The 22,310-nt window shown below is 57.4% G+C and overlaps 1 protein-coding gene across 15 annotated transcripts in view; it reads left to right on the forward strand.

The window, feature by feature from the left end:
- Positions 1–22,206, forward strand: part of ACSF3 (acyl-CoA synthetase family member 3) — a 62,792-nt gene extending 40,586 nt beyond the window's left edge. For 5 of the 15 annotated variants that reach the window (XM_024233796.3, XM_063717421.1, XM_054534306.2 and 2 more), the window contains 3 exons: positions 12,414–12,548; positions 13,139–13,250; positions 21,705–22,206. In XM_024233796.3, the coding sequence (XP_024089564.1) occupies positions 12,414–12,548; positions 13,139–13,250; positions 21,705–21,822 (365 nt within the window). In that variant the 3' untranslated portion in view covers positions 21,823–22,206. Of the gene's footprint in view, positions 1–5,306; positions 5,474–12,413; positions 12,549–13,138; positions 13,251–17,393 lie in introns of those variants that run through there. The other 10 variants (XM_063717415.1, XM_063717420.1, XM_063717414.1 and 7 more) reach the window with 4 other exon arrangements.
- The last annotated feature ends 104 nt before the right edge of the window (positions 22,207–22,310 follow it).

Consider the following 22,310-nt stretch of genomic DNA (forward strand, 5'->3'; position numbering starts at 1 on the left):
CGGCACTGCCTCCTGAGCACCCGGCCTCCCCACCGGCCTCTAGAGCGGGCTCCTTGGCCCTGTCCCTCAGTGCCAGGGGCCCCGGTGCCCCATGACAAGGCTTCTACACTGTCCCTCAGCGCGACAGCCACTCAGGCACGCACATACCCTGACCACAGACGCCGGGCCCCATGCAGCCCTTCCTGGTGGCCCTGCTGCCCCTCATGGGCTGGGGCACCCTCCACCTCCGAGGTGCACCCCTGCACCCAGAGACCTCACCACCCCCACGCTTAGCCACACTTGTGCCCTCCACATCCTTCTCCCCACCGGGGTCAGAAGTCAGCTGACACAGTGCGGTTGGTTTGCAGTGTGGCTGTTTGTTTACTGTTCCACAAATTAGCGCATTCTCTCTGCCTGCCAGAACAGGCCTGTGGGTGAGCGGGAACCTGTCCACCTGATTGAGGTGGCCCAGGAAGCCTGTGGTGGTCAGGAGAGACGGCGGCGCCCCTGGAGCCTGCTGGCAGCCCCCACTGCCACCCTCTTGCTCTCCCTGACCCTGTACTGAGCCGCTGCTGCCTGACCCCCTCCTTTGTGAGAAGCTGGCTTGGTCCCAGGATCCCACGTCCCACCCCATGGGGCATATTTGGACAGTGGATATTTGGACATTTGGATAGTGGACGTATATGGATGGACATTTGGATAGTGGACGTATATGGATGGACGTTTGGATAGTGGACGTATATGGATGGACGTTTGGATAGTGGACGTATATGGATGGACGTTTGGATAGTGGACGTATATGGATGGACGTTTGGATAGTGGACGTATATGGGTGGACGTTTGGATAGTGGACGTATATGGGTGGACGTTTGGATAGTGGACGTATATGGGTGGACGTTTGGATAGTGGACGTATATGGGTGGACGTTTGGATAGTGGACGTATATGGATGGACATTTGGATAGTGGATGTATGTGGATGTGTTACTAGGAGGTCCTTGCTCCCAGAGCTCCCAAGATGGTAGCGGGCAGCTTCCAAAATGGCAGCGGGTCGCTTCCAAGGTGGTGGCAGCCTCGTGTTCTCTGACCTGGGGTTCTTGGCCTCATGGATTCCACGGAATGGAATCTTGGGCCATGCGGTGAGTGTTATAGCTCTATTAGAAGCTGTAGGCCACGGAAGAGAACCATGGAACCCAGTGACTAGTGTTCAGCTTGATTAGGACAAACCCGGGCACTTAGCTGCACAGGAACAATGGCGAGCCTTTAGGCCGATCGGGAGCGGCAGTGGGCGCCTCGCTGGATCAGGAGCACAGCGGACACCCTGCCGGATCCAGAGGGATGGAAGTCAGCGGCGGGTCTGCAACGGCGGCAAACACCGGTGGTGGACGGCGAGCAAAAGCTCAACTTGAGTCATAACAACCACGAACCAGAAGAGAGTGTAGTTGCAAGATTTAATAGAGTGAAAACAGAGCTCCCATACAAAGGGAGGGGACCCAGAGAGGGCAGCCGTTGCCAAGTTTATGTCCTAGTCATTGTCCCTCCCGCTGTGCTCTCAGGAGATAGATGACTGGCTATTGTTTACCTCCTGTTTTAGCCTAATTAGCATTTTAGTGAGCTCTCTTTACTACCTGACTGGTCGGGTGTGAGCTAAGTTGCAAGCCCCATGCTTAAAGGTGGATGTGGTCACCTTCCCAGCTAGGCTTAGGGATTCTTAGTCGGCCTAGGAAATCCAGCTAGTCCTGTCTGTCAGATGGACATTTGGATAGCGGACGCGCGTGGGTGGACGTTCGGATAGCGGACGCGCGTGGGTGGACGTTCGGATAGCGGACGCACGTGGGTGGACGTTCGGATAGCGGACGCGCGTGGGTGGACGTTCGGATAGCAGACGCGCATGGGTGGACATTTGGAGAGTGGACACACGTGGGTGTGTGGCTGCAGGTACTCATTGTAGTGTATTTATCCGGAAGATGTGCACGTTGCTCCTGACCCCTGGGTGGTGAGATTGCGGTGGTTTTTCTTTTCCTTTTTTTTTTTTTTTTTTTTGGCCTGTCTGTATTTTATGCCGAACATCATTATTTTATAATAACCTTTAAGTAATATTTTCCAAAAAGAGAGGCCCATTTTCATGCATCAGAATCTGCTGGCCCGAAATCAGAAACGCATCTGCCCCATGTCCTTCCACAGGGAGCAGAGCTCAGGGGCTGCAGCGTGCAGGTGGGATGGGCTCCTTGAGGGATGCTGGAAGGGGCCATGTTGGCCCACAGCCTCGCCGCCTCATGGCCTGATCCTGTGGGTCCCAGAGGCCCTGGAGCATGTGCTGCTGTGAGGCAGGTGTGCTAGGTGTGTGGTCGTTCCGCACGTTTGCAAAGTGAAGGTTCCGTGACCCCTAGAGCAGAGGCCAGTGCCCCACGCAGCATCTCATAGGCTTCCCAAGGTACCCTGGGAGGCACCTTCGTGGGCTGGACATCAGCAGAGGACCCGGGGCTGGGGCCCTAGAAGCGTCTCTGTGACAGGACGTGGTCAGCATATCAAACACTCCCTCCCAGTTTATCTTTTTTATACATCCCCATTAGTGCACGCTGATCTGGGGGAACAAGCCTGTCCATGACTTCCCTTCAAATGCAGAATTACAGGAACCCGACTTGAGCAGCTCTTGCTCTGAGTGTCCCTCCAGCGCCCTCTGAATGCCCCGACCCCAACCCGACTCACTCTGCGGTTCTTTTATTTATTTAGTTAGTTATTTTTGAGATGGAGTCTTGCTCTGTCGCCCAGGCTGCGGTGCAGTGGCACGATCTCAGCTCACTGCAACCTCTGCCTCTCGGGTTCAAGCAATTCTCCCGCCTCAGCCTCCCAAGTAGCTGGGATTACAGGCACCCGCCACCACACCCGGCTAATTTTTGTATTTTTTGTAGAGACGGGGTTTCACCATGTTGGCCAGGCTGGTCTCGAACTCCTGACCTCATGATCCACCCGCCTCAGCCTCCCAAAGTGCTGGGATTATAGGCGTGAGCCACTGTGCCTGGCCGGTTCTTTTATTTTTAAATTCAGATAAAAAGCTGAAGATGTTTTTTTCTTTGAAAGCACAGGAACCACAGCCCTGTGGATTTTGCGAATCTCGGGGCTCCCTGAGCCGCTGGGAGGGCAGCCGTGTGAGATGCGGGGCTGTGAGCGCGGAAACGCTCGCAGTCACCAGTGCCAATGCATGTTTCAGCCGGGGCGGAATCGTGTGCATTAATTATTGTAAAGAGACGTCTTTAGGAGAAAATGATTTTGAAATTCAGTTTAATTTCATTGTAATGTGCTGCAAACAGGAAGGGAGTATGTGTGTTTAATTGGCTCTCGGGGGTAAGGCCTGGAAGCCGCATGCCTTTGTCACAGGCCATTAGCGATGCCGCTGCATAATGAGAGCCTGCAATCAGCTCACAGCTGCCGCTCCTGCCGGGCGAGCATGATATTAAATAGAAATCAGGAGAAATTAAACTTAACCCTTTCCCTGGCCAGCCCCTCCTCCCACACTCCCACATGGATTCTGGCCTAAGCTGGCGGGCACAGGGGACAGCCAGGGATGGCTGGACACAGCCGAGGATGGCCAGGATGGCCGAGGCCGGCATACAGCTCCTCAGCGGCCTCCTCCGGGTCAGGATGAGAGGAGAGGTTGCCAGCTTTGATGGCGGCCGCTCCTGCCTCCCCCACCTGCCTCCGTGCCTACAGCCTGCTTCTGCCTCAAGATCACACGGCGGGCTTGTGAGGCCAGGGGTCTCCGCCGCTGCTCAAGGAGATGTCAAAGGTCTGTCTCAGGTAACTCCTCTGACAGCCAAAATGATCTCTTCAGATGCTCTGACTCCATGTGCCCTCGCTCAGAGACACACGCGCACATTTGCTGCCTGGGGCGAGTGGAAGGTGACATGGAGGTGGGCACCTCTGCCGGGCAGGTGCGGGAGCAGCAGCAGCCCCTCCTGGGGGCATCCAGGGGTCAGGAGAGGGGCGGTGGGGCAGGGCGGCATCCCTGCAGGGGTGAATGGCGTCTTAGGCTCCAGCCAGGAGAGGAAACCTGATGACCGAGCTCCTTAGAGAAGAGCCAGGGATCCCGGGGAGGACCACCTGGAGCTCACGGGGAAGGATTGAGGGGAAGAGCCCCAGGTCCCGGGAGGACCACCAGGAGCTCACGGGGAAGGATTGAGGGGAAGAGCCCCAGGTCCCGGGAGGACCACCAGGAGCTCGCGGGGAAGGATTGAGGGGAAGAGCCAGGGATCCCGGGGAGGACCACCTGGAGCTCACGGGGAAGGATTGAGGGGAAGAGCCCCAGGTCCCGGGAGGACCACCAGGAGCTCACAGGGAAGGATGGGGAGAGGGGAGTGGGGGACTGGAGAACCTCCAGACTGAGAAATTCTGCTCAGGGAGCGAGAAGGGCGCTGGGCCCAGGTGGCCCCATCCCCCGAGGTTGAACATCAGCCCAGCCACCCGGACCCTCCACGTGCTCACGGGCACCACTGCGGGGCACTAGCTTACTTGTCACCCTGTCTGAGGCATGTTAGGGGCAGCAGCAAGAGTACGCTGTTTCCGGGGCCCAGCTGGGGCTCCATGTGTCCCTGGACATCCCCAGAACCCTCTGGGTCTCAGCCGTTGGGTGCTTATGTCTGGGCCAGTGGCAAAGGGTTAAAGGGACCTTGTGATTTAGTTGGGACTCATTGGCCTCAAGAAGCGAAAATCAGAGGCACAGCAGCCCCAGCCACCAGGGTTTCCCCTGTGGAGCCAGAGCTCCCCGGCAGGTACTGTGGAGGCCAAGTGGGGACCGGCAGTGTCGTGGTCCCGGCCCATAGCCTCTCAGCCTCCCACAGCCTCTCCCTGTGGTGACAAGGTGGACGCTGAGCCCCAGGCCTGATGGCACATTTGAGGTCAGATGGGGGCACCTGGGCTGTTCCTGCAGCTGTCCCTTCGTCCAGGGGAGGGACCTTTTCAGAAGCCCTGGGGCCTTTGTCTCATTGGCCAAAACTCTCTCCTGGCCATTCTGCCATCACAGGACACTGGGCACCTCTGTGGGGCAAGGGAAGGAACACAGGCATCCTGGTGGGGCCCCAAGACCCAACCAAGGCTCGTCTGGCTGGTGCCAGCCTCTGCGCCAAGGGTGCCAACCGAGGTCAGAGCCGATCGCGGGGATGACAGGTGCTGAAATGGCCATGCCTGCCCCAGCCCCTTTCATCCGGCAGAGGGACCTCGCTGGGCCTCCCACACTCAGCCAGGCTGTGCTGTGAAGCCCCTCTCTTCCCTTCTCAGAGCCATACGTCCACGCTGACAGCTCCTGAGAGGGACCATGTTTTGCTGCCTGCAGGTGCCAAGCTGACTGATGGGCCATGCTGAGGAGGGGTGGCCCCAGCCCTCCTGCAAGATGCCCTTCTGTGCAACCTGCAGGGCCACCAGGCCCATGAGACGGGCATGGCCTTCAGATGTATCTTAGCCTGGGTTCCCTAGAAAACACATGAGGACTCTGGGCACAGGGTGAGTGTTTTTACTTTTTTTTTTTTTTTAAGCCAAAGTTACACATCCATGGCTTAAAGACCCAAGTAGTTTTAGCAGTCTGAGAAGAAGAACCACAGCCATGCCCCTTCCCCAGACTCGCCGGCTGCTGCTTCTGTGCGGTCCCCACATCCTGAGGGCTGCCAGCGCCGCCACCTCCAGACTCCTTTTTGCTGCCATGGCTTGAGTCCCACAGAGGAGGTCCCTCCTCAGGCGCGGCCCGGCTCAGTCCCTTACGGCATCTGCACTGTTGAGACCATGGAGTCGCCGCTGAGAACTGAGCCCAGGAGACACTGAGGTTTTTCCTCTTTGTTTGTTTTCCAGAGTCGGGAAAGTCTTGGTTTTCTTGGTCTCCTGGTGCCAATTCCTCATGGGCTGGGCTCGTCTCCCCATGGCGCCTCCTTCCCCGTCACCACCACCCCTTCCCTCCTGCCGGGTCAGGACTTCTGCTCCCAGCCCACAGCATCTTCCTCTTCCCTCTTCCGCCCCCAGCTTGGGGACTGCTTTCCCCTGGGGCTTCCTGAGGCGGGTGTGTAGGGTCCGTACTTGGAGACTTGCGTGTCTGCCCGGTTCTTTGTTCTGCCCTCAGCCTTGCTTGCTGGTTTGGCTGGGTATGGGGTTCAGAGTTAGAAGTCGCTTCTCTATCATTTTCTGGCTTTCAGATTTGCTGGTGCCACAGCCGTGCTGAATCCTGGCACTTGGTGACCCCCTTTTTTTTTTTTTTTTTTTTTTGAGACAGAGTCTTGCTCTGTCGCCAGACTGGAGTGCAGTGGCGCCATCTTGGCTCACTGCAACCTACACCTCCCAGGTTCAACCAATTCTCCTGCTTCAGCCTCCCGAGAGTAGCGGGGATTACAGGCGCCCAACACCACGCCTGGCTAATTTTTGTATTTTTAGTAGAGACGGGTTTCACCATGTTGACCAGGATGGTCTTGATCTCCTGACCTCGTGATCTCCCCACCTCGGCCTCCCAAAGTGCTGGAATTACAGGCGTGAGCCAATGCGCCCAGCCATGACCCCCTCTTTTTAACGTACAGGGTCTCCTCTGTCCCCAGACCCCTGAGCCCAGGTCAGGGAGTTGGGTCTCAGGCCATCACTGGGAGTCCCTCTGCCTTCGAGAAGCCTCTTCCACCCTTGGCCCACAGAGGAGACCTGGATGGTACTGGGGTCCAGGTGCAGAAGCCTCCAGTGTCCACGGGCACCTGAGCTTCCAGCACCTTCCCTCCTGCTGGGCGGTGGCCTGTGCCTGGCCGCAATGGAGGCCGCCTGCCCCGCTGCCCGTCTGAGCCTCAGTCTGTCCTCCCTGCTGCCACCTCCCCTGGCCAGGTGCCCAGGGGCAACTGGTGGACCCTTTCATGTGACTTGGTTTCCAGCTGCCTCTCTATACACACACACGGGGGCACCTGTTTCAGGCTTGAAGGCTGGGGACTTGGGGGCAGAGGGCAGAGGTCTTGGGGGCAGAGATCTCACAGCAGCGGCTTGGGCAGGGGCCTTGGGCAGGGTCTTGGGCTTCCCTCGGCATTTTCCTCAAGGACCAGGGGCCAAGCTTCACATTCTGTTGCTGGCATCAGTGCCATTTGGGAGCAAAAGTCCGACAGGCTGGGTCTGGGCCTCTCTTCACTTTGTTTCCTGGGATCGGGCTTTGGGGGCTGGTGTCACTCCAGATCCAGGCTTGGGAACCGGATCTGCACAGCAGAACAGGCGCTGTTCTTATCTTGCGTGCGGGTCAGGACACCTCCCCGGCCAGGAGTGCTTCCTCCGAGGCCCACAGACAAGGTCTCGCTGGGGGACTGGAGACCGCAGCACCTCACCCCACCCATACTCCAGAGAATTCGAATCTGAGTATTGGAAGATTTATTTTCAATTACAGTGGAAGGCAGAGACATGAAATAGCACCAAATTCAAAAGCAGCTCATAAATCCAGGTAATAGGAGTTTATTGATCGCTACATTGTATCTGTCAGAACAAAACTGCTTTAATGCAAACATCAGGCCGAGGAGATACACAGCCCATTGGCAGCCGACTCCGATTCCAGAATCCATGCATTTTGATAAATAGGTTGTTATAAAAAGTAAAGGTTATTTAACTTGTTTGACGTGCATTTCACAATGATTGCAAGTTGCCCTGGAGCCCTCTGAACCTTCTGAGTCACCCTCGCTGCCGCAGGACCTCCTCCCGTGGTGTCCGACCCGCTCTTGCTTGGCTGAGACTTTGTTTAAACCCTGGCTCCGATGCCCCTGAGCCCTTGATAGCAGCGTCCCAGCCTGGAAGAACAAAACCAGCCACTCTTCCCCTTGGCAAAGGCACAGCAAGGCGGGTGAGGCGGGCGAGGCGGGCGCTGAGTACTCCGGGAATGGGCAGGGAGATGTCGACCCTCGGAGCTGAGGCTGCTCTGCGCTGAGAAGCTAGAACAAAGCCTGACATGTTCCAAGGGGCAAGCTCAGGGCTGGGAGGGAAGCAGCGGGGCGGCCCCTTTGGGTGGGGGTGCCCAGGCCTTGCAGACAAGACACTAGCCAGAGGAGGTGGACCAGGGGCACGGGAGCAGAGGGGCCATGTGTGTGCAGCAGGAGGGACCCTGAAGGGCCCCGGCCTAGAGGGGGCCTTTGCGAGGAAGATGCCAGGAACGTCCAGGCCAAGGTGTCTGGGCAAAGGCATCCAGGCCCGGGAGACGCATGTGGGACTTGGGCTTTCCTCTGTGAGCAGTGGGAAGTCTCTCCCTACACCTGGAAGGAGCTCCAGGCAGCAGTGAGAATGGGGATTCTGACACTGGAGTGGGGAGCCGGCCCTGTGGTGCTGGCTGGGCCAAGAGCGGCACCACCCTCTGATGCCCGGGGTGGGAAGGACACACGACTGCCACCATCCGCTGAGGGCCCTGCACACCACACACGTGCTCTGAGCACTGAGGGTCCCCTCATGCCACGCAGGCGTTCTGGGCACAGAAGCACCTCTCAGAATCGTCCCCGAGACAGGCATCCATCACAGAGAGACAGGTCTCAGTCCTGCACTGATTGGCTTTGCTCAGTGCTGCCGGAGGAGTCTCAGACACAGCCTTTTTCCGACAGGTATAGCTGCCACTTTGTGCAGCACAGAAGCCTGGGGCCCTGAGAATGGCAGCATGCTCCACACTGACCCCTACAGTTCTTCCTCCGCATGGCTCAGTGGAAGCCGCGATTGCAGCACCGCAGGCAGCTGGGGCCTGTGACGACCCTGGAGTTGGAGGCCAGGCAGGGCTAGCACTGAGAAGCGGGGATTTGGGGACTGGGGCCCAGGGAATGGACGACTCCCCAGGCTGCCCCCACCAGTCCTCCCTGAGCACTGGCTCCGAGAGAAGCATCTTGGGGCAGAGGCAGCCAGGCCCAGGAAGGGAGAGACCCCTGAACAAGGCCTGCATCAGGGTCTTGGGGCCTGACCATGCCAGAAACAGCCCAGAGCCAGAGAGGATGGGCAGATACTCAGTGCCACCACTCCTGGGAGATCTCAGCACCAGGGCTTCGACCCCTGGGGATACACACCCACACCTGCTGAGACACACCCACACCTGCTGAGATATAACACACCTGCAGAGACACACCCACACCTGCAGAGACACACCCACACCTGCAGAAACACAGCCACACCTGCAGAGAGACAGCCACACCTGCAGAAACACAGCCACACCTGCAGACACACCCACACCTGCAGAGACACCCACACCTACAGAGACACCCACACCAGACACACCCACACCTACAGAGACACCCACACTTGTAGAGACACACCCACACCTGCAGACACACCCACACCTGTAGAGACACACCCACACCTGCAGAGACACACACCTGCAGACACACCCACACCTGCAGACATCCACCACCCATACCTGCAGAGACACCCACACCTGCAGACACACCTACATCTGCTGAGATATAACACATCTGCAAAGACACAGCCACACCTGCAGACACACCCACACCTGCAGAGACACCCACACCTACAGAGACACCCACACCAGACACACCCACACCTACAGAGACACCCACACTTGTAGAGACACACTCACACCTGCAGACACACCCACACCTGCAGAAACACAGCCACACCTGCAGACATATCCACACCTGCAGAGACACAGCCACACCTGCAGACACACCCACACCTGCAGAGACACCCACACCAGACACACCCACACCTGCAGAGACACCCACACTTGTAGAGACACACCCACACCTGCAGAGACACACCCACACCTGCAGAGACACACCCACACCTGCAGAGACACACCCACACCTGCAGACATCCACCACCCATACCTGCAGAGACACCCACACCTGCAGACACACCTACATCTGCTGAGATATAACACATCTGCAAAGACACAGCCACACCTGCAGAGACACAGCCACACCTGCTGAGATATAACACATCTGCAGAGACAGCCACACCTGCAGACACACCCACACTTGTAGAGACACACCCACACCTGCAGAGACACACCCACACCTGCAGACACACCCACACCTGCAGAAACACAGCCACACCTGCAGACACACCCACACCTAAGGAGACGTGGGGGTCTCGCAGTGGGCGGAGAGGTCGGGTCTTGCATCTAATCAGCCATTGATGGGCCTTTCCTGTGTTTGTAGCACTCATTCCTTGTATTCATAAACTAAGTTCATGTGAATTTGTTCTTTAACAAGTTATTGCACGAACATAATCCATTGCTGACGTTGGCGTGACTCATCATGTGATGAGCCCACTCAGGGGGCTGGTGCTACTGGAGATTGGGAAGAAAATTGCTCCATAAACCAAAAAGCAAATTTTTAAAACTTATAAAAAGATTCACAGGAAGTTAGAAATAACACACAGGAGCTCCTTGTGCCATCCCCCCAGTTTCTCCCAGCATCAGCCTGGTGCGTAACGGTGGTACATCCTCAGTGCTGTGCGTAGCTGTGGTGCAGCCTCAGTCCCGTGAGTAACTGGTGCATCCTTGGAGCCAGGACACAGACAGCTCAAGAGGGTGCCGGGGACTCGTCAGCCTTGGTGGTGGGCAATGATGGCCTCTCCGGCAGGACCAGAGCAGGGCAGTGGCTCCGTGCTGCGCTGGGTCTCTGGGTGGTGCAGGCCAGGGTGGAGCCAGGACAGAAGCTGTGTGGAGGGCCCTGAGCGCCTGGCAGCCTCCCTGGTGTCAGCAGCTGTGGCATCCATGGGGCAGGAGCAGCCTGGACGGGGTGGCTCGGTGCGATTAAGAGATGCTGTTGAAAGATTGGTGGCTGTCTGGTCCAGAGGGGACACACAAGCCAGGCTGCACAGCGGGAGCAGGAGCCATGGCGGGTCCCACGGGACTTGGGACAGGCTGTGTCCACCCCCGCCCACAGCCCAACCTGCACGCCCCCTTCCAGCCGCCCAGTCAGACTACCCCAGGGCCGCAGTGAGACCACTCTCCTGGCAGGGAGCCTCTCGTTTTTCTGCTTCCCATCAGCACAGAGTTCCAGAGTTCCAGAGCTCCATAAATAAGCCTGGAGCCCACCTGGGCACACCCATCCGTCTTGTTTAACAGACTGAGGAGCACACCATGGGTCTCAAGGAGTGGCGAGGTGATGGATGGGGCCTTTCCGCGTCCAACAGCATGATGTATAATGAAGTATTTATGACTTATTCCAGCTAATAACCCATGTGGAGTGCGGGGTGTGTGGAAGCAGACAGTTGAGGCCTCAGCACTGCCCTTACACGCCCTGCGTGCTCCCACGGCCACGGGCACACACGTGTGTGTGCGCACGCTCACAGTCACGCATACCCTCCCAGCTGCACACACGCTCGCAGGCACGCACACCATGGGCCCATGCGTCATGAGACAGCTTCGGGCTGGGAGTACAGGCTCTGAGGCTGCAGCCCGCTCTTCCCGACTCCCCACCCTCAGTGGCTGGTGGTGTCTGTGTTGAGCTACTCGAGAAAGAAAGAAAACGGGGGAAGCTCATTTCCCACAGGAGGCCTCCAGGAACTGCACGGGGGCGGAGCAAGGGCCATGTCGTGGCTTTGCCTTAGGAAGGAAAATGTGGGGCAGCCCCGGCCACTGTTCCAGGACCAGCATGGTCAGGTGTGGAGGGTATAAGATGGGCACCAGCAGGAGGCTCCGGGCACCCAGGAAAGGCCCTGCCCTCCTCAGCCACCAGCCCCTCCCTGTGGCCTCTGCGTGGGCAGCCACTGCTGGACCCCACCGTGGTGAGATGTTGTAATGTGTCTGGTTCACTTGTTTTACTGAATATTTGGCCTGGATTCTTTTTTGGGCCTGAGAGAAATGGCAGGACAGGGCCTGGTGGGCCTTGGCCCCTCCCCCAGAGCCTGCCTGCATGAGGGGCGGCCCCTCTATGCTGCAGTCCCGGGGCGCCGTCTGGGGGCCCTTGCAGCAGTAGCAGCACAGCCAGGAGGCCCAGGACACCCTGGCACCCATCCTGAGGGAGGGTCAAAGCATCAGACCCTGTGCTTGTTGCTTAGAAAAGGCCACACATCCCACCCATGGCCAGTGATTATCAATCACTGTGACAGAAACAGGGTCTGAGCCGGCTTACTGATGCAGGGTGTCTGCAGACCATGGGCCCAGCAGGGCTCCTGGCACCTCCTGGTCCTGGCAGGCTCTGGACCCACTGCTGACCTGCCCCGGAGGAAGTGCATACAGCTGAGCATGGGGAAGGGACCCCACAGGAAGGGCAGACCCCACATCATGGGCACAGTCCCACCTTGGGACACACGTCGTGACCACCAGGAATGTGGGCTTACCTGGCATAGCTGCTTCTGCGTTGGGGTTGCCACAGGGTAGTAACCAGAGCCCCCTTTCCTCAGAGGACACCGTGGTGTTTAAGGACGGCCAGTTAACCAGAGCCCCTTTTCCTCAGGGGACACCGTGGTTTTTAAGGATGGCCAGTTAACCAGAGCCCCTTTTCCCCAGGGGACACCGTGGTGTTTAAGGATGGCCAGTACTGGATCCGAGGCCGGACCTCAGTGGACATCATCAAGACCGGAGGCTACAAGGTCAGCGCCCTGGAGGTGGAGTGGCACCTGCTGGCCCACCCCAGCATCACAGGTGCGTGGCCGGACTTGGGCCAGGGAGGCCAGGCTAGATGGGTGCTGCCTTCCATGTTTGAGTTTTAGACGATTGCAGATGAGGCGACGCCGTCCCAGCTGCCTGCAGGGGTCCCTGTGATGCTCACCTCTGGTCCCTGCCCTGGCCAGGGCACATGGGGCTAGTGGGGGTACAGCCTGCTCGGTGTTGGAGCCACTGACCCCGTGCCCACCAGAGCTCCCAGGCCTGGCTAGGCGCAGCTCCCATCTGCATGATGCCCCTGCAGGAAGGTGGCAGCTAGGCGCAGCTCCCATCTGCATGATGCCCCTGCAGGAAGGTGGCAGGGAGAGTGCAGAGAGCCAAGGGATGGGAAGGCAGAGCCCCTGTGAGTGCCCAGCCCCCAGATCCACCGTGGGGAGTCCGTCCTCACTCCCCTCCCCACAGGCCCAGCCGGCACCAGGACGGGTGATTGGAGTGGGGCCTCTCCAAGGACGGGCTCCAGGGCTGCGGCCAGACTGCGCTCTTCCTGTGTGTCCAGGCACTCTTCGGCCTGTGCCTGAAGCATGGGACTGAGACGTTCCCATGTCCTCAAACTGTTCTTCTATCTGCAGATGTGGCTGTGATTGGAGTTCCGGATATGACATGGGGCCAGCGGGTCACTGCTGTGGTGACCCTCCGAGAAGGACACTCACTGTCCCACAGGGAGCTCAAAGAGTGGGCCAGGTAGGGCTGGGTGGGGCGGGCAGGGGGCACTCGTGGGGTATTGGGGGTCCAGGGGTGAGGGCCACCCTAGGTTTTGGCATCGTCCATCTTAGAGGTGGAGGTGAGGGATCAAGAAAGACCAGCAGTGAGGGTCCTTAGAGACCTGAAGGCCGCACCCAGCAAGCAGAGACGAGGGCAGGGGGCAGGAGCCGTGCTTGGTGGCAATATTCTGAGGGGGCAGAAACTCACATTCCTGGGACAGGGCCCTGTGTGGCCTGTGGTGGGTTCCGTCCTGGTCCCAGGAGAGATCCCGAATGAGCCAGGCCAGGCCCATGCAGGAGGTGCATGGAGCTGAGATCTAGGGTTGACACCAGCTGGCCGCACGTGCTGGGCCCTTCCCCGCCAGGCCACGGGCAGCCTGTCCACGTGCCGCCCCAAAGCCAGTGCTGGGCCCCAACAGAACTGCAAGGCCCACCCATCCTCCGCTGGCACCTGCACGGCCTCTCCCTCTCCTGCCCTGGGGGGTCCTCAAGGTGCCTCACACATGTCCAGTCAGTTCCACGGAGACCCCAGCACCATCACCATCCCCTCACTCATTCACTTTCACCTCCATGCCCAGGGCAGGGCCCGTTCCTCAACAGCGACCACCACCCAGTCCTTAAACTCACCTGCATTTTTTGTTTTGCCTTTACCTTACCCAGAACCTTTCCCCAAGGACTTTCTCCCACCTGTCTCACCCCCAGTGGTTTCTGATGCATGGGATCCACAGACCCTCCCCCTTTGCCAGCAGTGCTGGTGGTCACACCCAGGGCTGAACCTGAGCTGTGGCCTCGTCAAAGGCCGTCAGGACAGAAGGGTGTCCCATAGGACCATCAGGGCAGAGCCAGGCTGAGCTCAGAAAGGAAACTTTCAGTTTCATCTACAGTAAATTATTTTCTTTTTTTTTAATTTATAAAGAAACGGGGTATAATTGGCTCATGGTTCCACAGGCTATACAGGAAGCATGGCTGGGGAGGCCTCAGGAAACTTACAGTCATGGCAGAAGGCAAAGGGGAAGCAAGCACATCCTACATGGCCGGAGCAGGAGGGAGGAGGGAGGGTCCGCAGAGTGAGGGAGGGAGGAGGGAGGGTCCACAGAGTGAGGGAGGGAGGAGGGAGGGTCTACAGAGGGAGGAGGGAGGAGGGAGGAGGGAGGGTCCACAGAGTGAGGGAGGGAGGAGGGAGGGTCTACGGAGGGAGGAGGGAGGAGGGAGGGTCCACAGAGTGAGGGAGGGAGGAGGGAGGGTCTACGGAGGGAGGAGGGAGGAGGGAGGAGGGAGGGTCCACAGAGTGAGGGAGGGAGGAGGGAGGGTCTACGGAGGGAGGAGGGAGGAGGGAGGGTCCACAGAGTGAGGGAGGGAGGAGGGAGGGTCTACGGAGGGAGGAGGGAGGAGGGAGGAGGGAGGGTCCACAGAGTGAGGGAGGGAGGAGGGAGGGTCCACGGAGGGAGGAGGGAGGAGGGAGGGTCCACAGAACAAGCAGCAGGGGAGGGAGGAGCCACAGAACGAGCAGCGGGGGAGGGCGGGGCCGCAGAGCGAGCGAGCAGGGAGGGAGGGATCACAGAGCGCTGGGAGAGGGAGGGGCCACGCACTCTCAAACACCCAGGTCTTGTGAGAACTCACTATCACGAGAACAGCAAGGGGAAAATCCACCCCTGTGATCCAGTCACCTCCCAGCAGGTGGCTCCTCCAACCGCGGGGATCACAATTCAACATGAGATTTGGGTGGGGACACAGATCCAAACCATATTGTTCCTCCCTGGCCCCTCCCAAATCTTACGTCCTTTTTACATTGCAAAATACGATCCTACTTCCCAACAGTCCCCCAAGTCTTAACTCATTTTAGCATTAATTCAGAAGTCCACAGTCCAAAGTCTCGTCTGAGACAAGGCAAGTCCTTTTCGCCTATGAGCCTGTAAAATCAAAGACAAGTTACTTCCCAAATACGGTGGGGGCACAGGCATTGGGTAAATACACCAGTGCCAAAAGAGAGGCACCAGCCAAAACAAAGGGGCTGCGAGCCCCAGGCAGGTCCAAAACCTAGCAAGGCAGTCACTGAATTGTTTTTTGGTTTTTTCTTTTTTGGTTTGGGTTTTTTTTTGGGTTTTTTTGTTTTTTTTTGTTTTTTTTTTTGAGACGGGGTCTTGCTCTGATGCCCAGGCTGGAGTGCAGTGGCATGATCTCAGCTTACTATAGCCTCTGCCTGCAAGCAATTCTCCTACTTCAGCCTCCCCAAGTAGCTGGGACTATAGGCTTGCACCACCACACCCAGCTAATTTTTGTATTTTTTAGTAGAGATGGGGTTTTGCCATGTTGTCCAGGCTGGTCTCGAACTCCTGACCTCAAGTGATCCACCTGCCTCAGATTCCCAAAATGCTGGAATTATAGGCGTGAGCAACCCCACCCAGACCAATAAATCTTAAAGCCCCCAAATAATCTCCTAAGACCCATGTCTCACATCCAGGCTACACTGATGCATGGAGGTGGCTCCCAAGGCCATGGGTATCTTTGCCCCTGTGGCTCTGTAGGGTGCAGCCCCCATGCTGCTCTCATAGGCTGCTGTTGTGTGCCTGTGACTTTTCTAGGTGCACCACACGGTGCAAGCTGTTGGTGGGTCATTCTGGGGTCTGGAAAACGGTGGCCCTCTTCTCACAGCTGCAGTAGCCAGGGCCCCACTGGGGACTCTGTGTGGACCCTCTTCTCACAGCTGCAGTAGCCAGGGCCCCACTGGGGACTCTGTGTGGACCCTCTTCTCACAGCTGCAGTAGCCAGGGCCCCACTGGGGACTCTGTGTGGACCCTCTTCTCACAGCTGCAGTAGCCAGGGCCCCACTGGGGACTCGGTGTGGGGGCTCCAACCCCGTCTTTCTCCTCTTCACTGCCCTGGAGCAGTGGTCTGAGCTCTATCTGGAGCCCTTTTAGCCCCGGAGCAACAGGGATGCAGGGGCCGGTGTCCCTCAGGGCAGTGGCCCCCAAAACCATTCTTCCCTCTGAGGCCTCCAGGCCTGTGATGGGAGGCACTTCCATGAAGGTCTCTGACACGCCTGGAGACATTTTCCTCATTGTCTTGGCAATTAATATTCAGCTTCTCTTTACTTATGCACATTTCTGCAGCCAGCTTGAATTCCTCCCCAGAAAATTGTTTGTTTGTTTGTTTTTCTACCATGTGGTCAGGCTGCAAATTTTCCAAACTTTTATGCTCTGCTTACCTTTTAAATCTAAGTTCCAGTTTCAGGTCATCTGTTTGCTCATGCTTAACAAAAGCGACCTTTGCTCCAGTTCCCAATAAGTTCCTCGTCTCCCTCCGAGTCTACCTCAGCCTGGACTTCATTGTCCATATCGCTATTAGCATTTTGATCACAACAATTTAACAAGTCTTTAGGAACTTCCAAACTTTCCCTCATCTTCCTGTCTTCTTCTGAGCTCTCCAAATTGTTCCAGCCTCTGCCTGTTACCCAGTTCCAAAGCTGCTTCCACATTTCCAGGTGTCTTAACAGCAATGCCCCACTTCCCTGTACCAATTTTCTGTGTTAGTCCAGTCTTGCATTGCTATAAATGATGCCAGATTTTGCTCAGCCACTTTGCCAACCAGGGACCTCCGTGGCCGGTCACATCCCCAACCCAGGCCTGCCACAGAAGGCACCCACACACTCGACCCACTGGGCCATGCTTGGCTTATGCACTGGCTCAGCCCACCTGTGTTATAGCTTATACCTGCATTCATTGGTTCCCAAGTTCTTGTCCCACGTCCAAGAAGAATGAGGTTACACTGACAATTCAAAGGGTGAGGAGAGTGGAGAAGAATTTTATTGAGCGATGAAACAGCTCTCAGCGGAGAGGGGACGCGAGGGTGCTCAGCCGCCCAGCGTTGGGTGTGCCTGGGTCCAGGGCTTTTCTGAGCACAGAGTGGGGAGGGGCAGGCTGTAGGTAGCATTGGAAAAGGTGATCTTTGGTTGGTTAAAAAGCATTATTCAGAAAGAACCAGTGGGAAAGAGTGGGCAAACAGGAATAGAAGTTCTCACTCTGGGCTGCAGGTTTCAGGCTGTTTTTGGCTTGAAGGTGGGATTTCACCAGGGACCCACCCCTGTCTATCTGGGCATTTGACTGCTTCCTGTTTCTTTCATAAGGAACTACCCGAGATGGTAATTTATAAAGAAAAGAGGTTTAACTGGCTCACAGTTCCACAGGCTGTCAGGAAGCAGGGCTGGGGAGGCCTCAGGAAACTTACAGTCATGGCAGAAGGGGAAGAGGAGGCAGGCATGTCCCACGTGGTGGAGCAGGAGGAAGAGCTCACCTACAGCAAATTATTTAAGACCAAGCATTTGTCTCTGTTCTGTTCCCTCTCTGGACGCACCCTCCTGCCTCCGCCCTGACTTGCCTTCTCCTGAGCACTGAAGATATTTTCGGCTTGTCCGATGTGACTCCACAGACAGCAGAAACCCTTGCTTCATCAGGGCAGCATCAGGGCACCACACATGCCTGGGCTTGCACAACACAGCCGGAGCACTGTCACTCAGCAGCAGCTGCTGCTTTCACTAAACAGTTACCTTGAGAAGAAAAGATAGGTGTCAAGTGCTGAGAGCTGTGCTAGAGTTTCAGGGTCCGAGCTGGCAGGAACTGAAGTCCCAACGCTCCTCAGCCCTTGGCTGTCCTCAGAGCTGCCCTCTGCATGGGGACACCAGGCTGCCCCTGCCCAGGGACACCAGGCCGCCTGCTCCTGCTCTGTGCATCTCTCACGTCAGGCTCCTCACCCAGCATTGTTTGGGCTATGACAGTGGCTGTGAGAAGACCCTGAGACGGGAAGCAGTGTGCAGGGCACTTGAGGGCCCACTGGGGAGAAGCCACCTGTGAGGGACAGGACCGGGCAGGGAAGGCCACCAGCCATGCGGTCACAGCCCAGGACTCCGCCAGTCCTGCAGGAGCCCTGGAGCCAGGCCCTTGCTGTACCTGGCCCACAGCTACCTCCCCTGCAGCCCTGAGTCCTGCTTGCTGTGCCCGGCTCAGGCTGAGACTGCAGTGCTTGTCCGTTCACCGTGAAAGGAAGGGAAACGTTCCAACTGTCTAATGGGAGTTCCAAAAAGAAGATATCCAGGGAGGAAATTCACAGTCAAATTTCCCCACACCAAAGGTCATGAGTTTTCAGATGGAAAGAACACCCAACCAAGGGAGAGAAAACAGCATTCTAAACATCGGAAGGAAGCGAAACCTCGCCTCAGGCCTGCGGGCTCTGACAGGCAGGATGGCAGCACGGAGGGCTGCTATATCCAGTGAAGTCAGCAGTTCAGATGAAATAGATAACTCCCTTAAAAGACACAAATTACCAAGACTGACGCAAACACTGAAACAGACTGAACAGTTCTGAGTTCTCAATTTAAAACCGCAAAGCAAATAACAGGCCCAAAAGGCTTCACTGATAAATTCTCTCAAACATTGAAGGCAAAAAATAAAACCAGACACAACAAAGTAAGTCTCTGACGAAACAGAGCGGGGAGGAACACTTCCTAACTCCCCATATGGGACCAGCACTACCCTGAAATCAAAACCAGACAAGAAAACGAGAGGACAGTGTTCCCAATGGGCAGACACACAAAATCCTTAACAAAACGTTAGCAAATTAAATCTAGTTAATGCACAAAAAGACAACACGTCATGATCAAGCGGCATTTAAGCCAGGAGTGGAAGGTTTTTTACTTTCATATTCGAAAATCAGTCTGTGCAATTCACCAGATTTTTTTTTTTTGAGATGGAGTCTCGCTCTGTCACCCAGGCTAGAGTGCAGTGGCACGATCTCTGCTCACTGCAACCTCCACCTCCCGGGTTCAAGCGATTCTCCTGCCTCAGCCTCCTGAGTAGCTGGGATTACAGGTGCGCACCACCATACACAGCTAATTTTTGTATTTTTATTAGAGACGGGGTTTCACCATGTTGGCCAAGCTGGTCTCGAACTCCTGACCTCAAGTGATCCACCCGCCTCGGCCTCCCAAAGTCCTGGGATTACAAGCGTGAGCCACTGGTAATTCACCATATTTACAGAATGAAGAAGAAAAATCATATCATTTCAATAGATACAGAAAAAGCATTTGCAAATGCCAAAACCCTTTTATAACAAGCACTCTTAGCAAACTAGGAGAAGAAGGAAAATCCTTGAACCTGATGAGGGAGTCTCTAAAAAGCCACCAGATTACATCCTGCTCGATGGGGAGCTGCTGGGCGTTTTCCTCCTGTGGCCAGGAAGGGGTGCCTGCCCTCCCCACTGCCACCCAGTCTCATTCAACACAGAGTTTGTCTGCTGTTAGAAGCCGAGACGTTGGTTACACGTGGAGGTTGGGAGTGGCTCAGGCAGGCAGAGGGGCTTCTGGGAACCCGGCCATGTTCCCTTTCAGTCTGGGCGCTACTTAGAGTGGGGGGCAGTTGCTTCAATAAAACAGGCCAGGCGCGGTGCTCACGCCTGTAATCCCAGCACTTTGGGAGGCCGAGGCGGGCAGATCACCTGACGTCAGGAGTTGGAGACCATCCTGGCCAACATGGTGAAACCCCGTCTCTATTAAAAATACAAAAATTAGCCAGGCATGGTGGCGTGCGCCTGTAGTCCCAGCTGGTTGGGAGGCTGAGGCAGGAGAATCACTTGAACCCGGGAGGCAGAGGTGCAGTGAGCCGAGATTGCACCACTGCACTCCAGCCTGGGCGACAGGGCAAGACTCTGTCTCAAAAGAAAAAAAATTCTACACATCCCTCACCACACTGTACATAGGACAGCTGGGTGTAAATTACACCTCCATTTAAATGCCTGTAATCGTTTTATACAACTATAAAATATATACGTGCCAAAATAAATTTGATAGGAACATTGGAGCCGGGTAAGGTGACGCATGCGTGTAGCACTTCGAGAGGATCCTTTGAGCCCAGGAAGTCGAGGCTTCAGTGAGCCATGACTGCACCACTGCACTCCGGCCCAGGCAACAGTGAGATCCTGTCCCAGAAAGAAAAGAGAAAAAAAGAAAAATGCGATTTGGAAATGTGGAGGTCGAGGTTGACAGCGACACCGAGGTCGAAGCCAGTTGCCCCTGGAGAGCGGGAGACTGGGCTGGGCCGACTCCATCCTCTGCCGCGAGAGGCCTACGGGCAGGGGCAGGTAGGTGGGCAGGGGGCCTGTGCTGGGTCTCTGGCCGCGTCTGGACGGCAGGCGACACTTTCTCCACAAAGAGCGTCAAGAAACCACGACACTTGGTTTCTGGACTTTTCCGCGGAACAGTAACCTGAACAATCGCCATCAAGTTCGTTTCTGACACGGCTCAGTGCAGCCTGGACGCCCTGAACCAGCCCCTCCTGCGCCTGGGCCACGGCCGCTGCCTTCAGGGCATCACTGGTGGGCGGCGGCCGCACAACCATCCCCCCTTTTGGGCGTTAATCTCATTTCTTTCCTCCCTTCCTTTCCTTCTTTCTTTAATGGTGAATGGAGGAGCACCGAGCACCACCCCAGTCTCAGTTTCAGATCCCAGCGCCTCGTCCCTGCCCACTGCCCTGGCCCCACCCACCGGCATCAGCACCGCCCACTGCCCTGGCCCCACCCACCGGCATCAGCACCGCCCACTGCCCTGGCCCCACCCACCGGCATCAGCACCGCCCACTGCCCTGGCCCCACCCACCGGCATCAGCACCGCCCACTGCCCTGGCCCCACCCACCAGCATCAGCACCGCCCACTGCCCTGGCCCCACCCACCGGCATCAGCACCGCCCACTGCCCTGGCCCCACCCACCGGCATCAGCACCGCCCACTGCCCTGGCCCCACCCACCGGCATCAGCACCGCCCACTGCCCTGGCTCCACCCACCGAGTTCTCGCCTATGAGGAAGGGGGACCCTGAGTGGAGGTGTCAAACCCTAGGGGCCGTCCCTGCTGTGCAGGGCTCTGTGGGGCTCTGTGAGGCCTCTTGCCACACAGGCTTGTGTCTGCAGGACTGTGCGGCATTTACTCCCATCTCAAATACCCCATGCAGGGCAGACTGCCCCTGCCCCGCCTGCCCACCCACTCCCACATACCTCCTCTGGAAGGGGAACGAGCCACAGAGTGACATGGGGCGTTCCAGCTCCAGTGCGGGGTCTTGGAAGGCCTGGCCCGGTGTGGGGGCCCCTCTGCCCCGCAGGCCGCTCTGCGCAGTCCTATCCTCAGGCGTGCCTTCGCCCAAGGCCTGCACGCACCCTGGCTTCTGTGGTACCAGCGATAACACCATGCCGGGCACCTCCCGCAGTCCCCACCCCTGGGCTGCTAGGGCAGAGACAGCTGCGGTCGCCCAGTACACCTGCCTGGCCTCAGGTTGGCCGAGGCGCCTGGCCAGGCTGCAGGGTCCCAGGGGCACCTGTCCATACTGCTGGGTGCCTGAGCTCCTGCCGCTGGGCAGTGTCGGGGCAACGCGCCTCAGGCTGTGCTTGTCTCTGCAGAGATGTCCTGGCCCCGTACGCGGTGCCCTCGGAGCTGGTGCTGGTGGAGGAGATCCCGCGGAACCAGATGGGCAAGATTGACAAGAAGGCGCTCATCAGGCACTTCCACCCCTCATGACCCAGCAGATGGGGGCTGCGGGTCTGGCGGGGAGCAGCAGACGTCCCCTTCACACCGAGCACCACGGGGGCCCGTCCAAGACCTGGCCTCCCTTAAACCTGAACCCCCCAAATCAGGTCACGTAGAATCAAGAACTGTTTGGGTGAAATCACCATGTGGGGTCCCCAGCCTCGGGCCAGTTGTTGCAGCTCAAGGAGACCGTCCCTGGTGTCACCTCTGCCTGGTCACCGCCGACCTCACCTGTGCAGCACGATGCAGCCAGCCCCTGGCCCCATGTGCTCAGGCACCTCCCGCCCCACAGTGCCCTGCAGTTGCCAGGCTCTCCAGGGCAGGTCCCGGAGGTGTCCCGCCAAAAAGAAATAAAGACTCCACTGGAGGAAACAAGTCCCTGTCCCACGCCGTCTGCCCGTGCCTGTGACTGCACGCAGACACATGTCTGCACGTGCCTGTGCCTCACCCAGAGCCAGTGTCTCCCAGCCCACATAGGA

Source organism: Pongo abelii, chromosome 18, assembly GCF_028885655.2.
Source record: "Pongo abelii isolate AG06213 chromosome 18, NHGRI_mPonAbe1-v2.0_pri, whole genome shotgun sequence".
Lineage (NCBI taxonomy): Eukaryota > Metazoa > Chordata > Mammalia > Primates > Hominidae > Pongo > Pongo abelii.